Source organism: Dermacentor albipictus, chromosome 7 (assembly GCF_038994185.2).
Source record: "Dermacentor albipictus isolate Rhodes 1998 colony chromosome 7, USDA_Dalb.pri_finalv2, whole genome shotgun sequence".
NCBI classification, from domain to species: Eukaryota; Metazoa; Arthropoda; class Arachnida; order Ixodida; family Ixodidae; genus Dermacentor; species Dermacentor albipictus.
The window spans coordinates 13,078,783-13,099,438 of record NC_091827.1 but is presented as its reverse complement, the minus strand read 5'-3'; the positions used below and the strand labels follow the sequence as shown (position 1 = coordinate 13,099,438).

Sequence of the window (20,656 nt, the reverse complement as noted above, 5' to 3'; positions counted from 1 at the left end):
GCGTGTGTGTGTGTGTGTGTGTGTGTGTGTGTGTGTGTGTGTTTCCTCCGGAACACGAACAAAAAAGCGTGACCCCCAGGCAGTCGTCGTTAATATATATATATTGTGACGAAGAAGATAGGCAGGCTGAAAAGCCCCGTTGCCATCGCGTGGCTCATACCCAGTTCGTTCACTGGCTGCGCCCTAGCTGCTGCTGTCGCGTTGGTCGCTGCTTCTCTAGGACCCGAATAAACCACCTTTACAATTGGTGGAGGTGCTGGGTATGAGCCACGCGATGGCAACGGTGCTTTTTATGCGAAGCATATTACGAGGGCTCAACCCAGCTCCTCAGGCGCGGCGGTGACCATGAAATCACGTGACACCGTGACGTCACGACAGAGGAGAAGTGGCTTTGGCTCAACTCTTGCAAGACGGGCTGGGTGGGAATCGAACCAGGGTCTCCGGAGTGTGGGACGGAGACGCTACCACTGAGCCACGAGTACAACGCTTCAAAGCGGTACAAAAGCGCCTCTAGTGAATGCGGTGTTGCCTTAGAAACGCGCTGTTTCTAAGGCGTGCGTCTCTTGCTCAGGCGCACATTTCGTTGCCGCGCCGAACGCTGCTTTGCTCGACGCTCACCGCGTCCAATGCGGGGCGCGTAGTCGCTGCCCTGTAGCCCATTGTCTTACACCCCTTGGCGGGTCGACGGGAACGCTATCGCGTTCCACTCTTGAAGGCGAAGAAGTAATGCATGAGTTGTTTCTTCGTCTAGCCGAACCAAATATAGCCAAGCAACAGCAGTTCACCAGGCTAAACAGTGGTTCAACAACTAAAATAAAGGCTAGTATGCTTCGCATCCTGGGCTTAACCTTACCTAAGCCACAGCCATTTTTTTTAGCCTGCCGATCTTCTTCGTCACAATATATATATTAAAGCAGTGGTTTTCCCTTTGTGCGAGTTCAGGCTTTCGGCTAAAAGAGCGTGCTGCTGCAGGCCCGATATACTTTTAGGATGTCTGCAAGCTGACCGTAATAACTTTTCAACAAGTGCGTCTCTCATTCTTTTTTTTCGGGGGGGGGGGGGGGGCAATTTGCTAGGATGACACGGCGCGTTCCTCCGTAGCTCTGTCTACGCCTATACGTTTCTGTACAGCGTAGCTGCTAGGGTCGGTCGTCCCGGCAGAAGAGCTGCCGCACTCCATTTGACTTTGCGCAGGCCGGTGTGCCCGAAAACCGGCAGAAAATCAAACTGCGGTCGGGACGTGCGGGGGACCATGCCCCTGCAAGTGGGGCGTGTCCCGCTTGAACTGTGTACACGTCTGGTCGTCACCCTGTAGCTTATACACGCGGGCTTGCTGCGGTCACCTTGCGCGCACGTGCTGTTGAGGTGTCCTCCTGTGAGAGACAGTTGCGGCACTGCACTTATCTCTTCCATTTCTCTTTAAAAAATGGCTGTGGCTTAGCTAAGGTTAAGCCCAGGACGCGAGGCATGCTAGCCTTTATTTTAACGCGACAGCGTTAAGGAGCTCGTGTCGCAGAAAAGCCGGTGTCGTCGGCTCAGGCGTGCGGCGCTTGCTCAGGCGCACATTTCGTTGTCGCGCCGAACGCTGCGTTGCTCGACGCTCACCGCGTCCGATGCGGGGCGCGTAGTCGCTGCGCCGTAGGAAAGCCACCTAGAAACAGTCTCTGTAGTACGCCGCAACCTTCGCTTCTCATTCCAACGAGCGGCTCTGTCTCCAGGAGGCATCTCACCTCGTGAGTGTTTAGCAGAGGCAAGCGCAGCTGCTTATATACCGCCGCGACGCCGCGAGCGACGGCGCGAGTTGGAGCCCCGTTTCTCCTCTGTCGTGACGTCACGGTGTCACGTGGTATTGAAGGCGACACCGCCGCGCCTGAGGAGCTGGGTTGAGCTCTCGTAATATGCTTCGCATAAAATCACTTCACGTGTTCCGAGAGCGGCGTTTTCTTTTCGATCTCCTCGAATGCGGACGGATTCGGCGGGAGCGGACGTTTATACGAAAGGGGGTTGTTTGTGGGCACGCCTGTGGGGCGGCTTACACGAACAGTTAATAGCGAAAGTAACAACGAATTTAAGAACGCATTCTTAAATGTTCCATAGACAACGCCCGGCCCGCACAAGAACGCGTCCTTAAATTCGTTGTTACTTTCGTTATTAAATGTTCGTGCAAGCCGCCCCTGGCCAACAGCAGGTTCGCTTCGCTGCGTTTGACTCTGTAGTGTATCTGACAGAACGCAGCCGCGCGAACGTAGTGACGGAAACGAACGGTCGTCGCTGTGGCCACGTTAAATCGTGCGAACGTGGTGTTTTCTATGCGGGAAGGTTACAAAAGAAAACACGAGGACATACTGTACGCAATGGGCAACAAACGCATTCCTTGAATCAGTCGCGCTGCATTTTATCGCCCGGTATCCCTTTCGGTGCACGTTAAAGAATCCCAGGTGGTCCGAATTTCCGGAGTCCCTCACTGCGGCCTGCCTCATAATCAGATAGTGGTTTTGGCACGTAAAACCCCATAATTTAACATTTTTTTTTAAATCGCCCGGTCTCCCAATTCCTTCGCGCTACAGAGACGATTCGCGGGCGGACTGGCTCTGTCAGCGTTTGATTTCAAAGAGGGTTGACATGTAAACGTTGATAGTTTATCAAAGTGTGTGGAGCGTTGATTTAGGGAGTAGGGGGAGGGGCGAGGGGTGGCTAGCAGTAAACCTGATAGCCCACTTCCGACGCGTTGCCACCGTGCAAGTGTATCGGCTTTTAAGCAGAGGCCGTTCGAGATGCACGGCAACCGCACGTATCTTTTTTAACGACCCGTGCAAGTAACGGGACCGCACCGATCTTTCACCCCCTCGTCTTTTTCGTATGGTTGCGGCACTGCTCACGGTTGGCGCGGAGGCCGTCTTTGCGGCGGCGTGTTTTGCGTGTGCACGTTTTTGACCCAGCAGAAAAAAAAAAAAAAATGGGGGGTTGATTGCCAGGTCTGGCGGGGGACACGCGAGGTCGACCGTCGTGACCGGATCGATAGCTCGCTCGCCGGCTGGTGGCACGCACACACACTATAGCGAACGCGTGCGTCCGTGCGTGCGTGCACAAAGGCGTTTTCGAAAGACGCGCCGCGCGTCCTTTTCCATATCGTGGACGGTCGGGACGGACACCCGAGGACGCCCGCCTGCCTGCGTGCGTTTCGGTTCGCTCCTTGTTTAAGTTCGTGCTGGCGTTAGTGCCCACGAAAGTGTTGGCGCGAGGCACACGCACACTGGACGGGACCTTTTGTTTTCCCGTCGCTTCGAGGGGCCCAACCGAACGTGTCGGTGTCTCCGCGCGCGAAAGCGTGACCACGAGCGTGACACCGGGCGTCGGCGGCGACTTGGCTGCGTGTGCATCGAGACGGCGGTGGCACGGTTGTGCTCGAGGACGGGTGCAGCAGCATCGCGTCCGAGGTCGGCTTTACGCGCTCTCCGGGCGCCCGTACGAGAACAGGTGCGCCGTGCCGTGAATGTGTCGCAACGAAAGTCGAATCGTGAGGGTCCTCCTCGCTGCCGCAAGCGTTCTCCCGTCGCTCGTTGGGAAAAAGAGTTGCGAGGATGACGCGAACTTTCGCTCGTAAGTTTGAGCCGCGCAGGGAGCGTTTTCCCACCGCTATACGCGGTCTGGCGTCACACCGCGCCCGCCGTGTGTCGTGGGAACCGGCGCCGGCAGGAGGTCGCTTCGGGAGCCGCTTAGGTTCCACTTGTTTGGTTAGGTTGAGATGCAGAACGAAGGCTTTCGACGAGCGTGTCTGTTTCACTCCTTGCGTGTGCCGTACGGACCAAGCTGTGCACGTTTGTAGACGGTGGTGAAGCGTTCATCCATAGGCGACTACGTTGACACATTTTTTTTTCTTTATTTCGATGTTCGCCGTACGCCGCTTTGAAGAACGAAATTTGCCATTGAACTTTTGAATACACGAGCTTGGGGACTTTCCAGAAAATTCACGCCGCCCATGCGCCGTCGGACTTTGTCTAAATTATCTGGGCCTCGTGTTGACCTGCGCGCGTACGCACGCGCGTGATTGCATCCGAGTGCCCCTCCCCCCCCCCCCGCTCCTCCCCCCTTCGAAAAAAGAACCGCCCGCTCCGCCGCTTCGAGCAGCCGCGGCCTTGGCATGCGCCGAGCGTACGGAAGCCGTCCGTCACCGTCTCCTGCGCGCGACCTCGTCGCCGGAAAAAAAAAAATAATAAGAAGAAAAATGGAGACCGATCTTTTTTTTTTTCTCCCTCTGGGGAAATCTGCGCCCCGGCGCTCAAACCCCGGTGTACGCGCCGCGAGCTGTTCTGGCGCAGAACGTTCGGGCGCACGCAGTGCCCGCCTAAATGGAGCTAGCTCCCAGCGTGAACTGCAGAGGGTGAATTCGCTATAGCGCGGTCGTACGCGCGCATATGCACCTTTGTAACTTGATAAGTGGGGAAGCGTGGGCGAGTTGGTGATTCAGTATCGGCATGTGTGCACATCGCGAAAGACGGGGACTGAAGGAAGAACACGACACAGGCGCTGACTTGCAACTGATCTTTATTTGCGAAATCGCCAGAACTGTATGCACGGGCAAAAGTAATGAAAAACAACCTTCGCATTATGTCACACGCGAAACCCCTATTGCATCACAGCCAGATACTTGATTTCGTGTTTGGTGAGGGCAATAGAGGGCATGCTGATGCAAAGGTCACCCAGCCGCTGTATCTTGTCAGCCTATATATGATTTCACGTGTTATAAGCTGTTCTCGGTGTTTGGAGATTAGGACGCAGTTTTCAAATTCAAGGTCACAGTGGCAGTCTCTGCCGTGAATGCCAAGATACGTGATTCGCTTGACTTGCGGAAAGAAATACGTCGGCCAAACGGGCAGATGTCTAAATGAGCGATTGAAAGAGCGTTTTTAGAATGTTTACACCGCCGTGCAAGGTTATCTTGGCATTCACTGCTGAGACTGCTATTGAACGCCCGCGTGCGACGTGCTTCACGTATGCTAAGCACGATGGCAGCGTAGACACCTAAACCAGTCCCTGTATTCATGACAGGGACACTAAAGCGTATAAGTTGTTGTGCAAAGCACAGAGTTTCCTTCAAAAATCACTGGAGGCTATAGTGTCTATACGAGACCTGCAAACATGACGGTTCAGACAGGGCGGGAATTATGGGTATAACGCACATGGATTTGACTAAGCTTCGTCCTTCGGGTTTCAAGCGACTGTTTCTTTGCTGCTTGTCAGTTGATCATCTTTCAGCGCATTATTGGGCTTTAAAACACATCCGCTGTGGTGGCGTTGGTGGCTTTAACGTAGCGCTGTTAAGCCCGAGGGGGCACGCGGGATCAAATTCCGGCGGCGTTTCGATAAGGGCGAAATGAAAAAAAAAAAAAATACGCCCGTCTGGCTGCACGCTAAAGAACCCCAGGTGATCAAAATTAGTCCGTAGCCCTCCTCCCTAAACCCCCCCCCCCCTCAAGGACACACACGCACACACTACAGCACGCCAAAATTGGGGGAGGGGAGGGGGGCTCATATCGTGGTTCTAGCACGCAAGACCCCAGAAATATATATATATATATTTTTAATTGCCTCTTGAACGCTGCAGTTTGCAATGACTTCGCATGTCTGCAGCGAATGTTTGGAATGTCTACGCATGTTTGGAAAGCAGCGAATGCTTGAAAATTTAGAAAGAGAAGGCGCGGTGGATAACGTCACAAAAACGTCCGAAGCCACAAGCACACGGAAAACACGAGATCGGGGCGCCAGAGTTTCGAGCCCTGCAGGATAATTTTTTGTGTAGCCAACCTTATGATGCGCGGGAGTCCCAAGTGCCTTCTTCAACTTTTCTTTTTTTCTAGTGTAACACCGCCTCGAGCGACGCCCCCTTCTCGTTATTTTCTCCCGTCTGTCCCGAGTGCGTCTCTACTGACAGTGCGCCTGTATACGCGCAACCGCTCCTGGCACGCGTCGTATACGTATACGCACTCCTCCGCTATCGTGTCTACACACTGTATACGTAGTACCTCCGCGGAGGAGCTTCGCTCGTTACCTCAGACGCGCTTCGCTGCCCACGGCGCTGGAACGGGCCGAGGGGTTCAACCCTTCGCCCCGTAGCACGGCATGCGGTTAATGAGCTGACGAGTTCGGTCGCGCTGAGGTAAATGGTGCGAGCACGGCGACCGTTGTGTGCGCTCGTCGCGTAGAGCTTCTCCTCGGTATCATCCGTCGCTCTTCACGCCCGTTAAAACGCTCTCTCTCTCTCTCCCTCTCTCTCTCTCTCTCTCTCTGTGTGTGTGTGTGTGTGTGTGTGTGTGTGTGTGTGTGTGTGTGTGTGTGTGTGTGTGTGTGTGTGTGTGTGTGTGTGTGTGAAGCGGGCGCGCACCCTCGCGGAGGTCGTTGCAACTAGACGATGTTAGGCCATCGCCTAGTAAAGTGTCGTTGCAAGCAGCCGAAGGAAGTGGAGCGGTGGGACGTGTTTCTGTAGTATAATAATAATACGCCGCTGGAAATTCATGGACCCTCGAGCCCAACTCTCTGAAAAGTATTGTTATTTTATTTTTTTATGGGATTGCTTAAAAGGAGCTGGAACGACTTGCGCGGCAAATCACAGGCCTATAAAGCTATAGCGAAATTCCGCCAGAGAAAGTAGTTACCTTTATGGCACACACTGCAGACAAGCAACCGGAGGTTGTCGGTATAGATGAAGCACGTCCACTGTGCAGGCATCCCTAAACTTATTCCGAAATACCCGTCCCCGAAATGTGCCTCGAAATAACGTTACGTTCTGTGCATGCTTTTGCTAGCAGCGACTGACCGAGTCTTCCAGGCAATATATACACTATGTGTAACTAACTGCTGGCTAAATCTATAAACCGACAACCTCGGCGCATTTCCGGCTTATTTTCGACATGGAGCCGCCAAAATGTTTAACGGTGCCCGCATGCGTATGGTGACAGAAATTTGTTCCAATTGGCGAGGATGTATTTTGTAACTGCTGTTTTCATGTATTTTGTTTTTATTCCGATCACCCGTTATGCCAAAGTGGCTCGTAACGGTATCACGTAGCGGTGCAAACCAATGATGAAAAGACGAAAGAATTGTCGAGGGTGACCAGGATCTTGTCAGGCTCTTACCTCTATGCTCTTACCTTTTGTCTTGGCGCCCTCTTTTCGTTGAAAAAAAATACACTCACTTTCATATAAGGACAATACCCTGGCTGCCTTTGGTGAGAGCTGTTCGAGAGCTTTGGCATAGCGGAGGCGCACGCTGAAATGATAGATGGACGCCTTCGGCAGCAACTGCTGTGGCGGTCGGTTCGAGATTGGTCAACTCGACTTCCGACTCGACCCGCTTGCGTCGAGTCGGGTCGAGTTCGCGCAGACGATAAGTTGTTCCCGCACGTCTGCTCCAACGAGTCTATATAGAGACTTACCCCCGTATTCAGAAATGCATTTTAACTTGAAGCCCATGCTTGACTTGATATAAACGACGCCTGGTGCGCTCACGACAGGCGTCATTTAAATCGAGTCAAGCGTGGGCTTCAAGTTGAGATGCGTTTCTTAATACGGGGGCTATTATTTATTTATTTATTCAAAATACCTTACAGGCCCGAAGAATGGGCATTGGGTAAGGGGGAAAATTTGACACAGTATAAAGAGCAAACAATTATACAAAATTATACACTGTAATTATACAATGTACAATGTAATTATAATGTAGACCGCCCTGTTTCTGCCACGCTAAATTCGTCTACCGCAGGGAACGCTGCTGTCACACAGTGTGGACACCTTGCGCGCGTCGGAAACGCGTTCCGCACTGCTGCGGCCTAATGCGCACTCTGCATCCCTTTGTCGCGTCGACTTTTACCCGGCAGTGGGTTTTGAAGAGAGCGTGGCACGATGATGACGACACGCACGTATGGACACGACGCGACGCTGTACGCTTCGACGCCCGTTGCGCGCGGATGCTCTTCAGACACCCCCCCCCCCCCTTAAAAAAAGAAGAAAAAAAAAAGAAAGCAAGCAAGCAAACATCCGCCGCGAACACTTCCTGCGCCAGTGACGGCGGCCTGCCAATCCCTTTGGCAACAAAATATGACCTTGTGGTTACGGCGAAGCTATCGTTACTGCTCGCGCTGTGTTGGCGCTCTGCTGTGTATAGTATAATGGAAACAAGTGCAGCCGAGGTAGAAGACAAGGAAAACAAGTGCAGCCAAGGAAAGCGTAGCAACTGTTCTCTTTAATTGAAATGTAGAAATATTAAGCAAAAAGCTAAACGAAAGTGAAGGAACCAGACCACTTTTAGTCCATTTTCGTTTCACTTTTCCTTTATTGTTCGTTGGCTGCACGGGGCGGTAACAATACACATAGAGAGCTGCCGAAGAATGGACCGCCACGGCCGCCAACCATCGAGCTGTCGTTAATTTTAATTTAGGTTTCCCTGCGCGTTTCACTGTTTTTTTTTGATCATGCACATCATCTGTGTTTTTGCACAATTATTAACGACAGCTCGGCCGCTCGATGGTTGGCGGCCGTGGCGGTTCATTCTTCGGCAGCTCTTTCGTAAAAAGAAACCGATAAAACCAACTTTTTTTTAAATTTTGAATATTTGAAGATGGAATAATCTTGCTCTGGCGAACGGTGCTTGCAACGTACGCAATATACTTCACCTGTCCACGTAATTTGGACGAGCTACACTTTTCGTGAGCCGTTTAGACGGGGAAATAGTTAATGGACGAAGTCGATTGCGCTGCTTTGTGGGGAAAATTCACCGACGATTACAATGCTGCCTAATGCGAAATTTGAGCGCAGCTCTTATGTGTTTTCATCTCGCGATGTATTTGGCGGACAATCTGTCGCTTGCGGAACTATACGCTTCTCACGCTTTCGCCATCCCCTCCTCCGCCTTCTGCCTCGTGGTTGCGCTGCACCCTCCTTCTCCGCTTTCCTTCTCGCGCTCACTTCGCTGTCGCCGCATTTCATCCCTCGCTGCTCTGCGTGGAATCTCATTTCCGCGGCGTGCTGCTGTTTCTGGTGCTCTTTCTCTCCCCCTACTTTCATTCCCTACCCCCTGTGCAGCGCGGTTGAGGTGTCCTCTGCTGAGAGACAGTTACTGCGCTGCACTTTACCCCAACCTTTCCTTCCCATCAAGAATCTCCTTCTCTCTCTCTCCGCTCCTCGGTTTACGCCGAGAGCCGTCGACGCCAACCGCAGGAACGGGCGCCCAAGAGCTCTAAAACGGCACCATCCAGACATTCAATGGATTTGCCTTTACATAGCGTTCTGGCTTTCTGTATGCGACAATATTTGCTCTAGACAGGCTTGACTTCTACGAACAGCGTTATCGCATTCAAGCGTCTCTCACAAGGAGCCCACCGCGTTATCGTCGATCTCCTTCCGAAGGTCCGTACTGCGCCGTGCATCCTTCGCATTGGCGGTTATCTCGTCGATGTGGTCGGCTTATCAGACCGTGTGCTTTCGTAAATGTAGCCATGACAGCAACGTGGTGACAGTAAGCAAGAAGCACTCGCTCACCGACTCAATTACCCGAGCTAACACCTCCTACACAAGTCTAGTTGCCCGAGCCAAACTGAGCTGCCCGAAATGATATCGCATCTTGATCGTTAAATATCTTCTACTCTTTTTTTCTTCGCCGCTCCCTCGTTTGGGACGTCGCCGCGGACGGGAGAAAGCGGCTGACATACGAAGTAGAACTGGTCGGATTTTTATCACATATATGTGATAAGTTGCAAAATTCGTAACAGAAATCCGATTATGTTCAAAACGGAGCGTAAAATCCGAGCTTCCACCTGTTATCAAATGTGGAGTGGTCGATCCCCCCGTACGCGAAGGTTATAATATGATATCGTAAGGAATGCTGCACTTCGTAAATGACCCTCATATTTTATCGGCTTGCTGGTATTTAATGTGTGTCACGACCTGTGTCGATTTTCTCGATTCTCGAGATGAAAAATATCTCCGGAGACTTGCGCGGGGCAACGTCGTCTGCTTCGAACGGTTCGCACTTCCGCCACCCGTGTCGTCTGCTCAGCGCTTTTCTTTTCTGGTTTCGAAATGACGGCCCTCGTCGGATTTTGTGTCGCGAATGGCCGGCGAACGAGATGGAATGAAGGGCGCCGAAGCGATTAATTTGACGCCGCCGCGCACGTTTGCCGCGGGGCTCCCCGAGAGCGATTACGAACGAGCGCGCGCGCCGACCTTGCGTATCGGCATCGGCGATCTTGCTTCCTTCTCTTTCAACGAGGTTTCGTCGCACTTCGTTTCACCTCTCGGTCCAGCGACCTGTAGCGCCTGTCACTTCTCTCCGTGTGCTGCCGCAAGCTTTGACTCGGTCCTAATTGTACCGGGCCTCATCCTGACGCCTGCTGCTTGTCGGTATCGCCAGAGCTGGGCCAGGGTATCGGCTCTTGTTTTCGAAACGTTCGCCGCGCGCGATCGCCGTTTGGAGGGAGCGTAGTACAGGCGTTATTACTCGGCTGACGGGTGTGTCTCGCTCCTTGGTGCCCTTGGCAGCCGCAGCAGCAGCAGCCGTGTAGTATCGGGGCACGCCGACAGCGTTTTGGCACTCCGCTTGTCCGTTGACTTCGCTTAACCGTGGCCAGGGTGCGGGTAATTACCGCTGTCTTGTCTCTGGGGGGAGGGGGGGAGGGGGGGCTAGGTCACACTTGCGGTATGCTGTCGAAGGACATGCGCCGTGGGGAGCCCCGTTTGTAGAGCTGGTTAAGTGTCACGCTTAGGTGAATAAGAAATAGTTGTTGTTGCCCTAGCCTGTGTAGAGGCAATCGCCGAGCTGTTACTTCCAGCCTCCATGGCACAGTCGATAAACCAGCATTGTGTGACGAACCCCACATTACTGTTGTGGTAGAGGGGCCTCTTGGGTGCGGTGCTGCTTTCTAACATTGTAAGCAGTGGGCTGACGAAAGCTGTTTTTCACATTTCATGATTGGATAGCCTTGAACTTAACGCATGTGTGAAAGACAGCGTCAGTTGTAGAACACCATCATGCATCACATTTGGATTGGTTCCTTGCCTCAATTGCTCCTTATTCAGGAATATTGCATGTAAAATGCTTTGATGCATCGGTTAGTAACATCAGTGTAAGAGTATTACTCTACCCGCTTTTTCGAAGTTCAAGTCCTGAGGATTTTACATTATGATAAAATATGTGCATTTGAGGATTTATATTCCATACAACTATGTCGAATCTGCTGGTTGAGCTGACTGAAAAATTCCACTTTGAAGCAGCGTTTTCTGCTATTGTCATATTAATTAATCTTGTCCTCACGCTGATCTTCCTAGCTGTACCAAGCTTGAACATGTGACTTATATATGCAGTAGCGTGATCGTTAAATGTTACAAGCAAACCTTGATCGATACTAAGTCATGATTTTCTTGAAGGCTGCCAAGAGCTGATCATGTGGTCAAAGTACAGCGGTCTCTTGGTTACCACAGTAGCACTCAATTGTGTTCTCTTGATTTACGCAGGCATGGACCGTTTACGGCGGAGCCTGCGAGACAGCCTGCGGCGTGGCGCGCGGCGGGAACATGTGCCAGAATGCAGCAAGCCGCATCAGTGGCAGGCAGACGAGGCGGCTGTCCGGGCGGGAACCTGCACTTTCCCAGTCAAGTACCTCGGCTGTGTCGAGGTCTTTGAGTCTCGCGGCATGCAGGTAAATGTCCCCCTGCTTCCGGTAGTAGTGGTGCAGGTCATGATTTTGATATTGGAACTGGCAGTCTTACTCGTGCACTCGTGGCTGGCAGTTGTTCCACTTGTAGCGCCTCATATCGGGTTTTTATAGTTTGTCAGCGCGTCTGAAAGTCCACTGCTGTAACGAAACACGCGGCTAGGCAGCACAGATTTCTCGACGGTCGCTGTTGCACTAGAGAAACTGAAGAGATGTACTGCCCAGAATATGGTCAATGGGGGGGAGCAATTGCAGTCAATATTTGCAGCACAAAAGCTGAGCAGAAAAAGAAAAAGGAAACTGACAGAAAGAACACAACAGCTATCGCAGCGTCTGCTATCAAATTTTGTCAATGATCACTAGACCTACTGAAAAGCAGCAAAATGAAATGTTTTAGTTAATGCCCTGGTGGAGTAGAGAGTCTGCAGTGTAGGTGGCATAGCAGCCTACACAGTCCATCACTTCTAGGGCCATAGTAAAAAGGAAAGTGAAATCACTTTTAACCAGCAGAGTGTTCATCCAAAAGTTATTCATTGGCAGAAAAAGCCTTATTGTTAGCAGATAGAGGGCCATACCTTGCCATCTCAAGTTTTGCAACCGAACCATGATGCCGATGATGCCAGTGTTATGACATAAGTTTCACAATGTTTTTCAGGTGACCTGGCTGTATATTGCAGAAAATAAGTTTCCGAAATTTGCCAAGTTTGAGCATCTGCTTACTTTGGCGCACTGTGTAATCTCTTTCATAAGTGAATTCAGTTTAGCTTAACAGGGAGATAATACAAGAATTTCAAGGTGACATGGCCACCAGTTCTTTGTTTTTGCATCTTTACTGGCTTACCAATTCTCCAACCACAGCAAGACATTTTTATCTGGCACTCCAGAACTGTAATCTAGCATCCTAGCCTGCATTAATATTTTGGTGTCTCTTCAAAGCCTTAACCCTTTATCTCCCAAGTTCCTTCATACAAATGTACGCAAAATTCGGTAATTTTTTTTTATTATTCCAGCAAATCATTGCACATTATATTGTGATTCAACAGATACTACATGTGTGGTCTTCCTCCTCTATTCACTGGAAATATTAATTCTCTGAAAGAGAGACCTTGCCTGGGCACACATGAAAAGTTCGATTGTAATTATATGAGCGGATGATAATGATACCTAACGAATGATGATAATGAAACGTATCAAATCCATCCAGGAATATGGTCAAGTGCTGAAACTTTTGTGCACAATGCAAACAGGGTTTATGAGTTTGGCTAGTCTCCAGCAAGCAAAGTAGAAGCTGCTGTGGACTAGAAGAGCATTGCTTGGGCTTTGCAGTTAAGTGGTTAAAGGACTTCCAGGCCTTTTCGTACTGGAAGTTTTTTTTTCACCAAGACTCTAGACTGACTAAGTGATCTCTGTGAAAGTTCTGGCCAATGTCCCACTGAATCAGGCATTTCGAAGACACTACTGGATTTGATGCTTTTATGCAGGCACCTTCTTGCCACTTAAGTTTTTCTCGGCTGCTTACAGGTGCTGCTTGAAAGGAGTACTGACATGTCAATTACAACTTCTGATTCACTTGGCATCTGCTACGCTACTACATCAGGCTATGCAACAAGTATCAGCACTGTAGGTGACTGAGCGAGCCAGAGCGAGTGCCAAAATGTCACAATGTTCTGCTCCTGTGTGACTGCCTTCTGTGTAATTGACTTTATGACAAATCCATCTTCTGTGAAATGAAGCCAGAACTGGTTCTAAGGAAAGCTCTTATAGTAAATTACTTAGGGCGTGCAAGCTTGCTAGTATTTTTTCTAGGGTTTTGAGGTCCAAGACCTTCATGTATAACACTAAAAAAAATGAACAGTTGAAGATGTTGTGTCAGTACTCCTTTAAGTCACTGCATACATCTACACCATGTAGTGACTACAATACCAAACAAAACACGAATAGTGTGCTTGCCAGAAACACTGCACTGACAGCCGAGGGTGGCCAGAACAAATCTGAAAGCCTCAACTACGGTATGTCCCACAGCCCTTCTGTTGCTTTCAGGTGTTAATTCAAATAAGTGAACTAATCATTGGAAGGCAGAAAAAAGAAATGCAGCAATACTGGCACAAGAAACCAAGCGTAAATATAAACATACTCCCATCTACCCTAAAGACCACATCAAATGAGCTTGCACCAGGCAAACTTGACGAAGGCTCACCCGTTTCCATTTGCAGGTATGTGAGGAGGCTTTGAAAGTTTTACGCAACAGCCGGCGGCGCATGGTGCGGGGCACGCTGCACGTGACGGGTGACGGCCTCCGGGTGGTGGACGAGACAGGCGCCCGGGGCCTGCTGGTCGACCAGACCATCGAGAAGGTGTCCTTCTGCGCGCCCGACCGCAACCACGACCGAGGCTTTTCATATATCTGCCGTGATGGCACCACACGCCGCTGGATGTGCCATGGATTCCTGGCCTTGAAGGACTCGGTCAGCAGCTGCTCACCTTCTCTCAAACTGCACCTGGAGTGCATGCTTTGTCCTGCATGTGATGCTTTACACTCTTAAAAACATCAAAGAAAAACCTGACGTAACACTGGTGAATGGCGTCCCTAACTGTATCCAACACCAAACAGAACAGTAGATGTGTGAGTAGGTACCAACACCCACCCATCACACCTCTGTGCCAGTGCATCTTGCATTGCACTGAATTCTGGCTGTCTGATTATTTTGGTGAAATACTCGAAGAAATGCTGAGGACAGTTCTGTAATGAATGCTTGGCATTCTCTGTGTTTAACATTAGACTATAATAAGGTAAAGTAGCACTGTAGATTTACAGCATTGAAGTTTGATAACACTGCTTACTCATTATGCAATGTGCATTAATTAGCAAGCTCATTGCTGGGCTAGTGACAGCACACACAGCCAACTCCTTGCACCTTTCCATGAAGAGCTTTACCACTTTAGTTAAGCTTGGATATATTCATCAAAGCGAGCTATTTGTTGTCTGGCACATCTGATTCACTTGCAGCCAGGACAAAAGTCAAGTGTGGCCAAAACAGTGAAGTGAGGTTCCTCCATGCCAACTTTGGAAGTAGTGCCTGGTGTTGATCACATTATGACAGTGTGCTCTGCTCAGTGAGCCATGCATCCATTACTTCTGTTTGGTCGCTTTCAAGCACCATCACCCCCTATCTAGCCAACCTCGGTGAAAGCTGTTAGTCACATCGGCCATCCATAAACAAGAACCAGAAAGAAGTATTATCGATTGTCCACTGCTGACCCCCTTCATGCTTGATGCTTTAATGGAAAAATCACTGAAGGATTGGCGAATGGCAAGGGCGACACAAACAGTTTGGCTTCATTGTCGATTGGCTGATACAACTTGTAGCTTCCTGTCCACTACTTAGAGTTGGTCAAACGGGCTGTAGGGAATTATGCTGTACTAGCCAGGAGAGACAACAGCACTTGTGAGTGTGCAAACTAAAATGTGCTGACACCGTCCAGAAGGCAAGCCACCGAAATGGCAGAAAATTTTTAATTATAACGCACATTCACATATATCAATACTTGCCAGTGCCTGACACATCCAGTTGAGCTCTGTCCACGGCCATGCATGTTCTGAGGAGCTCATGCACTCCTACATTCTAGCGTGCAGGAGCCCGGTCAGGTCAGACGATGGAGACATGCCTCAACAAGAGTGGTGCATTTTTGTGTTTCCTGAAACTGAGAAAAACTTTTTCCTCTGCACATTAGGCTGTGTGTTACAGTGCTGCTGTTGGTGCACCAAGTCTCAATGATGCTTACCCATAGTGTCTGTTAATAACGTACACATAATCAGGGCACATGTAATGTCTCGAGCAAAAGTCCGACGACAGCAGATGCTGCGAAAAATATTTTTTCCTTTGAAGCCTAGTCATGGCAGTCTGAAATCGCACAGCCTATACAGCCTGTACAGCCTATATGTGCACCCCTGTTTGGCAAATATAATGGATTGAGGCAATATCATGGTTCGCAGCTGTGATAGAAGAAACTAAAATTTTATGCTGATGCTGTGGCCTCTTAGACTTTTGCTTCCGACTGTACATGATGAGGGTGAGCTGTGAACTGGTGGCGGAGACAAGTAGATTGCGACTGGTCAGTGCTTCGTCCTGACAAAGGCAATGCCGCACTGCAGGGTGAGCGGTTGAGCCACGCTGTGGGCTGCGCCTTTGCGGTGTGCCTGGAGCGCAAGCAGAAGCGGGACAAGGAGAGCGTGCTCATGAGCATCGACCCGAAGACATCGAGCTTCACCCGCACGGGCTCGTTCAGGCAGGGATCCCTCACCGACCCCGCCCTGCCCCACGACCCCCAGGAGGGAAAGCCCTCAGGTGACCTTTGCCCCACTTTCCAGTATCCGGGTGCACGGTGTGCAAGAGGCACAGCAAGATTTGGCCTCTCAGTTTAATGTCTCAGTCACACAGGACAGTGTCAATCACCTAGTCCTATCGGGCTTGAATTATTCGATTGCAATTGGCTCCCTTCTGCAGCTTGTGCAAAGGAACCAATCACAATCGAGAAATTCAATCACAATAGAGCTTGATTCTGATCAGAAGTGGGCATGTGACACCAGTGTAAGTTTATTGCTTTCTTTTGAAGGCCTGTAGTAGTGGTAGTGGTTGTACATATTGCAGTAAGGTGTGTGTAAAAGATGCATTTAATAGGAGTGCTGCATGGACAATCAAAGGCCTTATAAGTGATAAATCTTCTGACTTGACAGTAGGGCTGGTGCCTTTACTGAGGCAGGTTCGACGAACATTGATTCAATTGCTTATTGGGTCGTTAGAGAAGCCTGGAACAATATTCAAAAAGCCGTCTGCTGTAGCATGTTTTGTCAACAAGATATTCGAAGTAAAATATTAGCAAAAATTTCGCTGTGTTATACTGATTTATTCTAACAGAGAAATAGCAACATCTTCCCCCACTATGACAGAAACACTGCAGCCAATGGCATCAGCGTTTTTAGACTGATGTGGCTCCTGCCTGTTAGGTGTGTCAGAGCTAAAACTGCATGTTTAATAACTGAACTTCAATTCTGTAAACATTAAATATAACATGCAGAATTATTAATAAAGGTGTTCTTACTTCTTTTGAATATTTGTTATGGCTGCTTATCATCAGGGATGAAAAAGTATCGCTGAAGCCAGTGTCACCTAATTAGTGCCTAGTGGCAGGTTATTGAAAGATTTAAATGATTATTCACTTTCCTCTGCAATGGTGACACTACACCTTTAAGATCATTAGAGTTCAAGATGAGAGACTGAATTAAATAATTTAAATCTTAGGTTTTACGTATCATAGCTGTGATCTGATCATGGGGCACGTCTTAGTGGGGGAATCTGGATCAATTTCCACCACCTGGGCTTTTCTTTAATGTGTGCCTAAATCGAAGTGCACAAGCAATTTTGCATTTCATCCCACAGAAATGTGGCTGCTGCAGCTGGGATCACACTTGTGACTTTGAGCGCAACACCATAGCCACTAAACTACCATGGTGGGTGCTGATAGTAGACTGAATAACCATTAAAAACTGCCTTTGTGAGATTCGCGTAATGAACCAGCTGTTCATTCTTGTATTGCTGCAGGTCACAGTGAAAGCAAGCTGTGTAATTGCAAAGGCTGCTTCAGTGCTGCAAATCTGGGAACTTGAAGCCTATGAGGCAGGAAATGTTCACAAGAGTCTCTTCACTGGTACAAGTGAAAGAGGAAACCAGGGGACATTGTGCTGAGAAAAGGCACAGGTAATGTGCAGTCTGAGAGAATGACAGTGTACTCATTTGGCTGTAGCTGCGGTAGCAGCACAATAGTTGTCTTTCCAGCCACCACATATGTCCAGCACCTGGGGGGTAAAGAGACAGGCCTCCAAGTTGCAGGGCGCTTTTGTTTTTATCTAGTTATACGACCACCACCGGACGAAGTAGACATCACCCCAGTAAATCGGGAGATGACGATGAAGGCCGGCTTCATGATAATGAAAATGAGGGAAAAAAAGTACTATATGTACAAGGTATTGGCGCTTGTCAGATCCTCGAGCATTTCTGGTAACAGTGGAACCTGGATGGCCTTAAACAACATCTTACAGCCACGACAATGAGCAGAGACTTCTAAGGAAGGTTGGTCTCTCTCCCGTGGTTTGTCGCTGTTGTCCGGGTCATCTGAAGACGAGGTTGTGGGTGCGAACAATGGTCGGGGCCAGACGGACCAGAGGCCTGTCCATCCTCAATTGACTGGGTGTGGGTGCACACAACGGCATTCTCTTAAGAAGGGCACTTACCTCAACAAAGGACAGTGAGTTGGAGCGTTGCCCGGACTTCCAATGCTGAATTCCAGACCAATCATAACACCAGGAATGGAGAGCCTCTGAAATCTTTGGCCAAAATGTATTCAAATATTGGAACTTATATGTAATGGTGCCAAGATGAAATGGTGCCGAGATGAAATGGTGCCAAGATGAAATGGTGCCAATGCCTTAACAAGAAGTCAGAACCAGAACACAACTCTGGTCTTCTTGCTTTGGATTAGCGTTTGAATGGCTACCAGAGAATGAACAGATTGTAGTGGGGAAGAGAGTTCGGAACCATTGAGAGAAGACGACGAAGTCCGGCAGCCCGGAGAGCGCAAGACAGCGACCAACGCTTTTGGGCCAAGGCTGTCGTCGCGTAGCCGTGCTTGTAAATAAACCCCCTTACAGTTTGATGGAGGTGCGGAGTAGTCTCCCAGTCTCTCCCAACCTGGAACTATGAGGCCGTACCTTACCTCCAGCCTCAGCTATGCTTGAAGAAACCATCATACAACGTTCCCAGACTCAAGCCACCGTCTGTCCCGGCGTGCTGCCTCAGCATCACCTACCTACATTCAGTGGGACTGACGACCAAGACTTAGAGGACTGGTTGGCAACTTACCAGAGCATGAGCACAGTCAACAAATGGGACACTGCAACTAGGCTGACCAATGCAATATTTTATTTGACCGGCGTCGCCAGTCTCTGGTTTCGAAATCCCGAACTGGTGATTCATAACTTGATGTCAGTCAAGACAGCTTTTTCAGAAATCTTTGGCCACCCCGCGATACGCAAGCTCCGTGCAGAGCAGCAATTTTGTGAACGCTCTTAACAACCCGGTGGGAACTTCACTAGTTATACTGAAGACATCGTCGACTTGTGTAAGCGTATGAACTCGCCGATGCACAAGTCAGATAAGATCAAGCGAATCAGTTAAACAGTTAAAAAGCAGTTAAGTACACATTATTTGGGTCTCTTCCTCTGTGTCCTGTCCTTGTAGTGCTTTTAATTCTCAGGACAAGGTGTGGTGATGTTGCTGTTGTTCCTGATGCAAACTCCTCGAGTTTCTTGGCTAGAACGACACTTTGTGAGCACTGATGCCGCTTGTAATTCACCACAGTCTGGCTCAGTGTCGCTGCCTCCCATGGGCATGCCCTGACCACTCCCTTGTCGGCCATGCAGAGACCCCACCGGTGAAGGCGGTGGTGAACCCATATGCGATCGAGCGGCCGCACGCGACAGTGACGCTGCTGCAGAGGCAGGGTTCCTTCCGGGGCCTGGGCAGCCTGAGCCAGGCGTCGCCCTTCAAGAGACAGCTGTCCCTGCGGCTCAACGAACTGCCCTCGACGCTTGAGCGACAGCGCGCCATGTCCCTCGATGCCGCCACCGACCTCTTCCAGCCACCCAGTGCACGACACAACGGATTCAGCAACGGTAAGCCTTTGCTAGAAGTAGTCAACCTTTACAATCAGTTATATGGATTGCAAGGTGCCTGTAAAGAATGGGAAAAAAGATGCAGTTCACCAGGAAAGGGCTGAGAACCATAGATGATGTGGTGCAAATTACTAGTAGTGAGTTCTTATGTGCATGTTTTTTTGGTAGCATCAAACCGTTAATGTAAGGATGATTCAGGAATAGATACAATAGGTACTGATTTACTAATATTTCATAGGGCTAACTGTGACCATTCGTTCCTAATTATGAGAACAAAGGTTCCTGCATTTAATTAATTGATATCCGCTAGAGCCACAAAGAACTGTCTGCTTTATCAGATAGCCAAGGAACTTGGCAAGAATACGGCACAAAAGTTCTGAACTGCAGAGCTATCCTTGGAAAAGGCGCTGTGATGTTTGTAGCTGGCAGCATAAGAGGAATATCTAGGGTTCAACGTTTTTCTGTTTTTATTTTTCAAAAGCTCTGCATACTTTTTCCCCTGTTTGCACACAGACAGGCATACAGCGTAAGCAAGAGAGCATTCGGAGAGGCCTTTGTCCCATGGTGATAAGGATGAAAGATTGTTGTTGTACCGTAAGGCAGCACTTGTCAATTGCGATGTTTGGAAAAGCAACAATACCAAAGACGCCAATGTCTAGTGGTGAAAACAGAAAAAAAAAATTTACATGTTCAAATGCACAACACCTAACATTTATGGGCTGGTTGGACATCACATTAATTCGAGGGCACTGGGCTACTTTAACTATGCATTTAAATGGCCATTTGCTTATGCATGCCGTAACTCGGTGTTTGTAAGGACGACCACCTTGTTTGGAAGTTGCTAAGGCACAGGTCTCTGATAGCTCGATCAGACGGACAAATTTAGCTAAATTTTGAGCTCGTTCACTTCACCACAGCAAGTGCCACTTAGGCAGTGTGCTGCCACACGAGAAATGAAATTGGTGGCCATGTCAGTGGGCTAATCGGTAAGCACATTATATATTTATTATCTTGTGCAGTGTTTGCAATATAACACTGCATTACACTTAAGGATGTTGCTTAAAGAGATGCAGAATAACAACTTGAAAGAAGGAAGAATGCATCAGTATTACACTCTCAATACTTGATTATTCTGATACGGAATGATCGTAGAACATATCTTTTAGCAGATGGTTGTATATTTCCCGAGTTTTATGACTGCGCGCTAGCTGCAAGCTAGCCTA

General features: G+C 49.3%; 1 protein-coding gene across 3 annotated transcripts in view; it reads left to right on the top strand.

Moving 5' to 3' along the window:
- numb (NUMB endocytic adaptor protein) overlaps positions 1–20,656 on the top strand; it is a 100,002-nt gene that overhangs the window by 67,731 nt on the left and 11,615 nt on the right. For all 3 annotated transcript variants that reach the window (XM_070521626.1, XM_070521625.1, XM_070521624.1), the window contains exons 2-5: positions 11,505–11,689; positions 13,918–14,169; positions 15,858–16,050; positions 19,182–19,433. In XM_070521626.1, coding sequence (XP_070377727.1) covers positions 11,507–11,689; positions 13,918–14,169; positions 15,858–16,050; positions 19,182–19,433 — 880 coding nt within the window. In that variant the 5' untranslated portion in view covers positions 11,505–11,506. The remainder of the gene's footprint in view (positions 1–11,504; positions 11,690–13,917; positions 14,170–15,857; positions 16,051–19,181; positions 19,434–20,656) is intronic.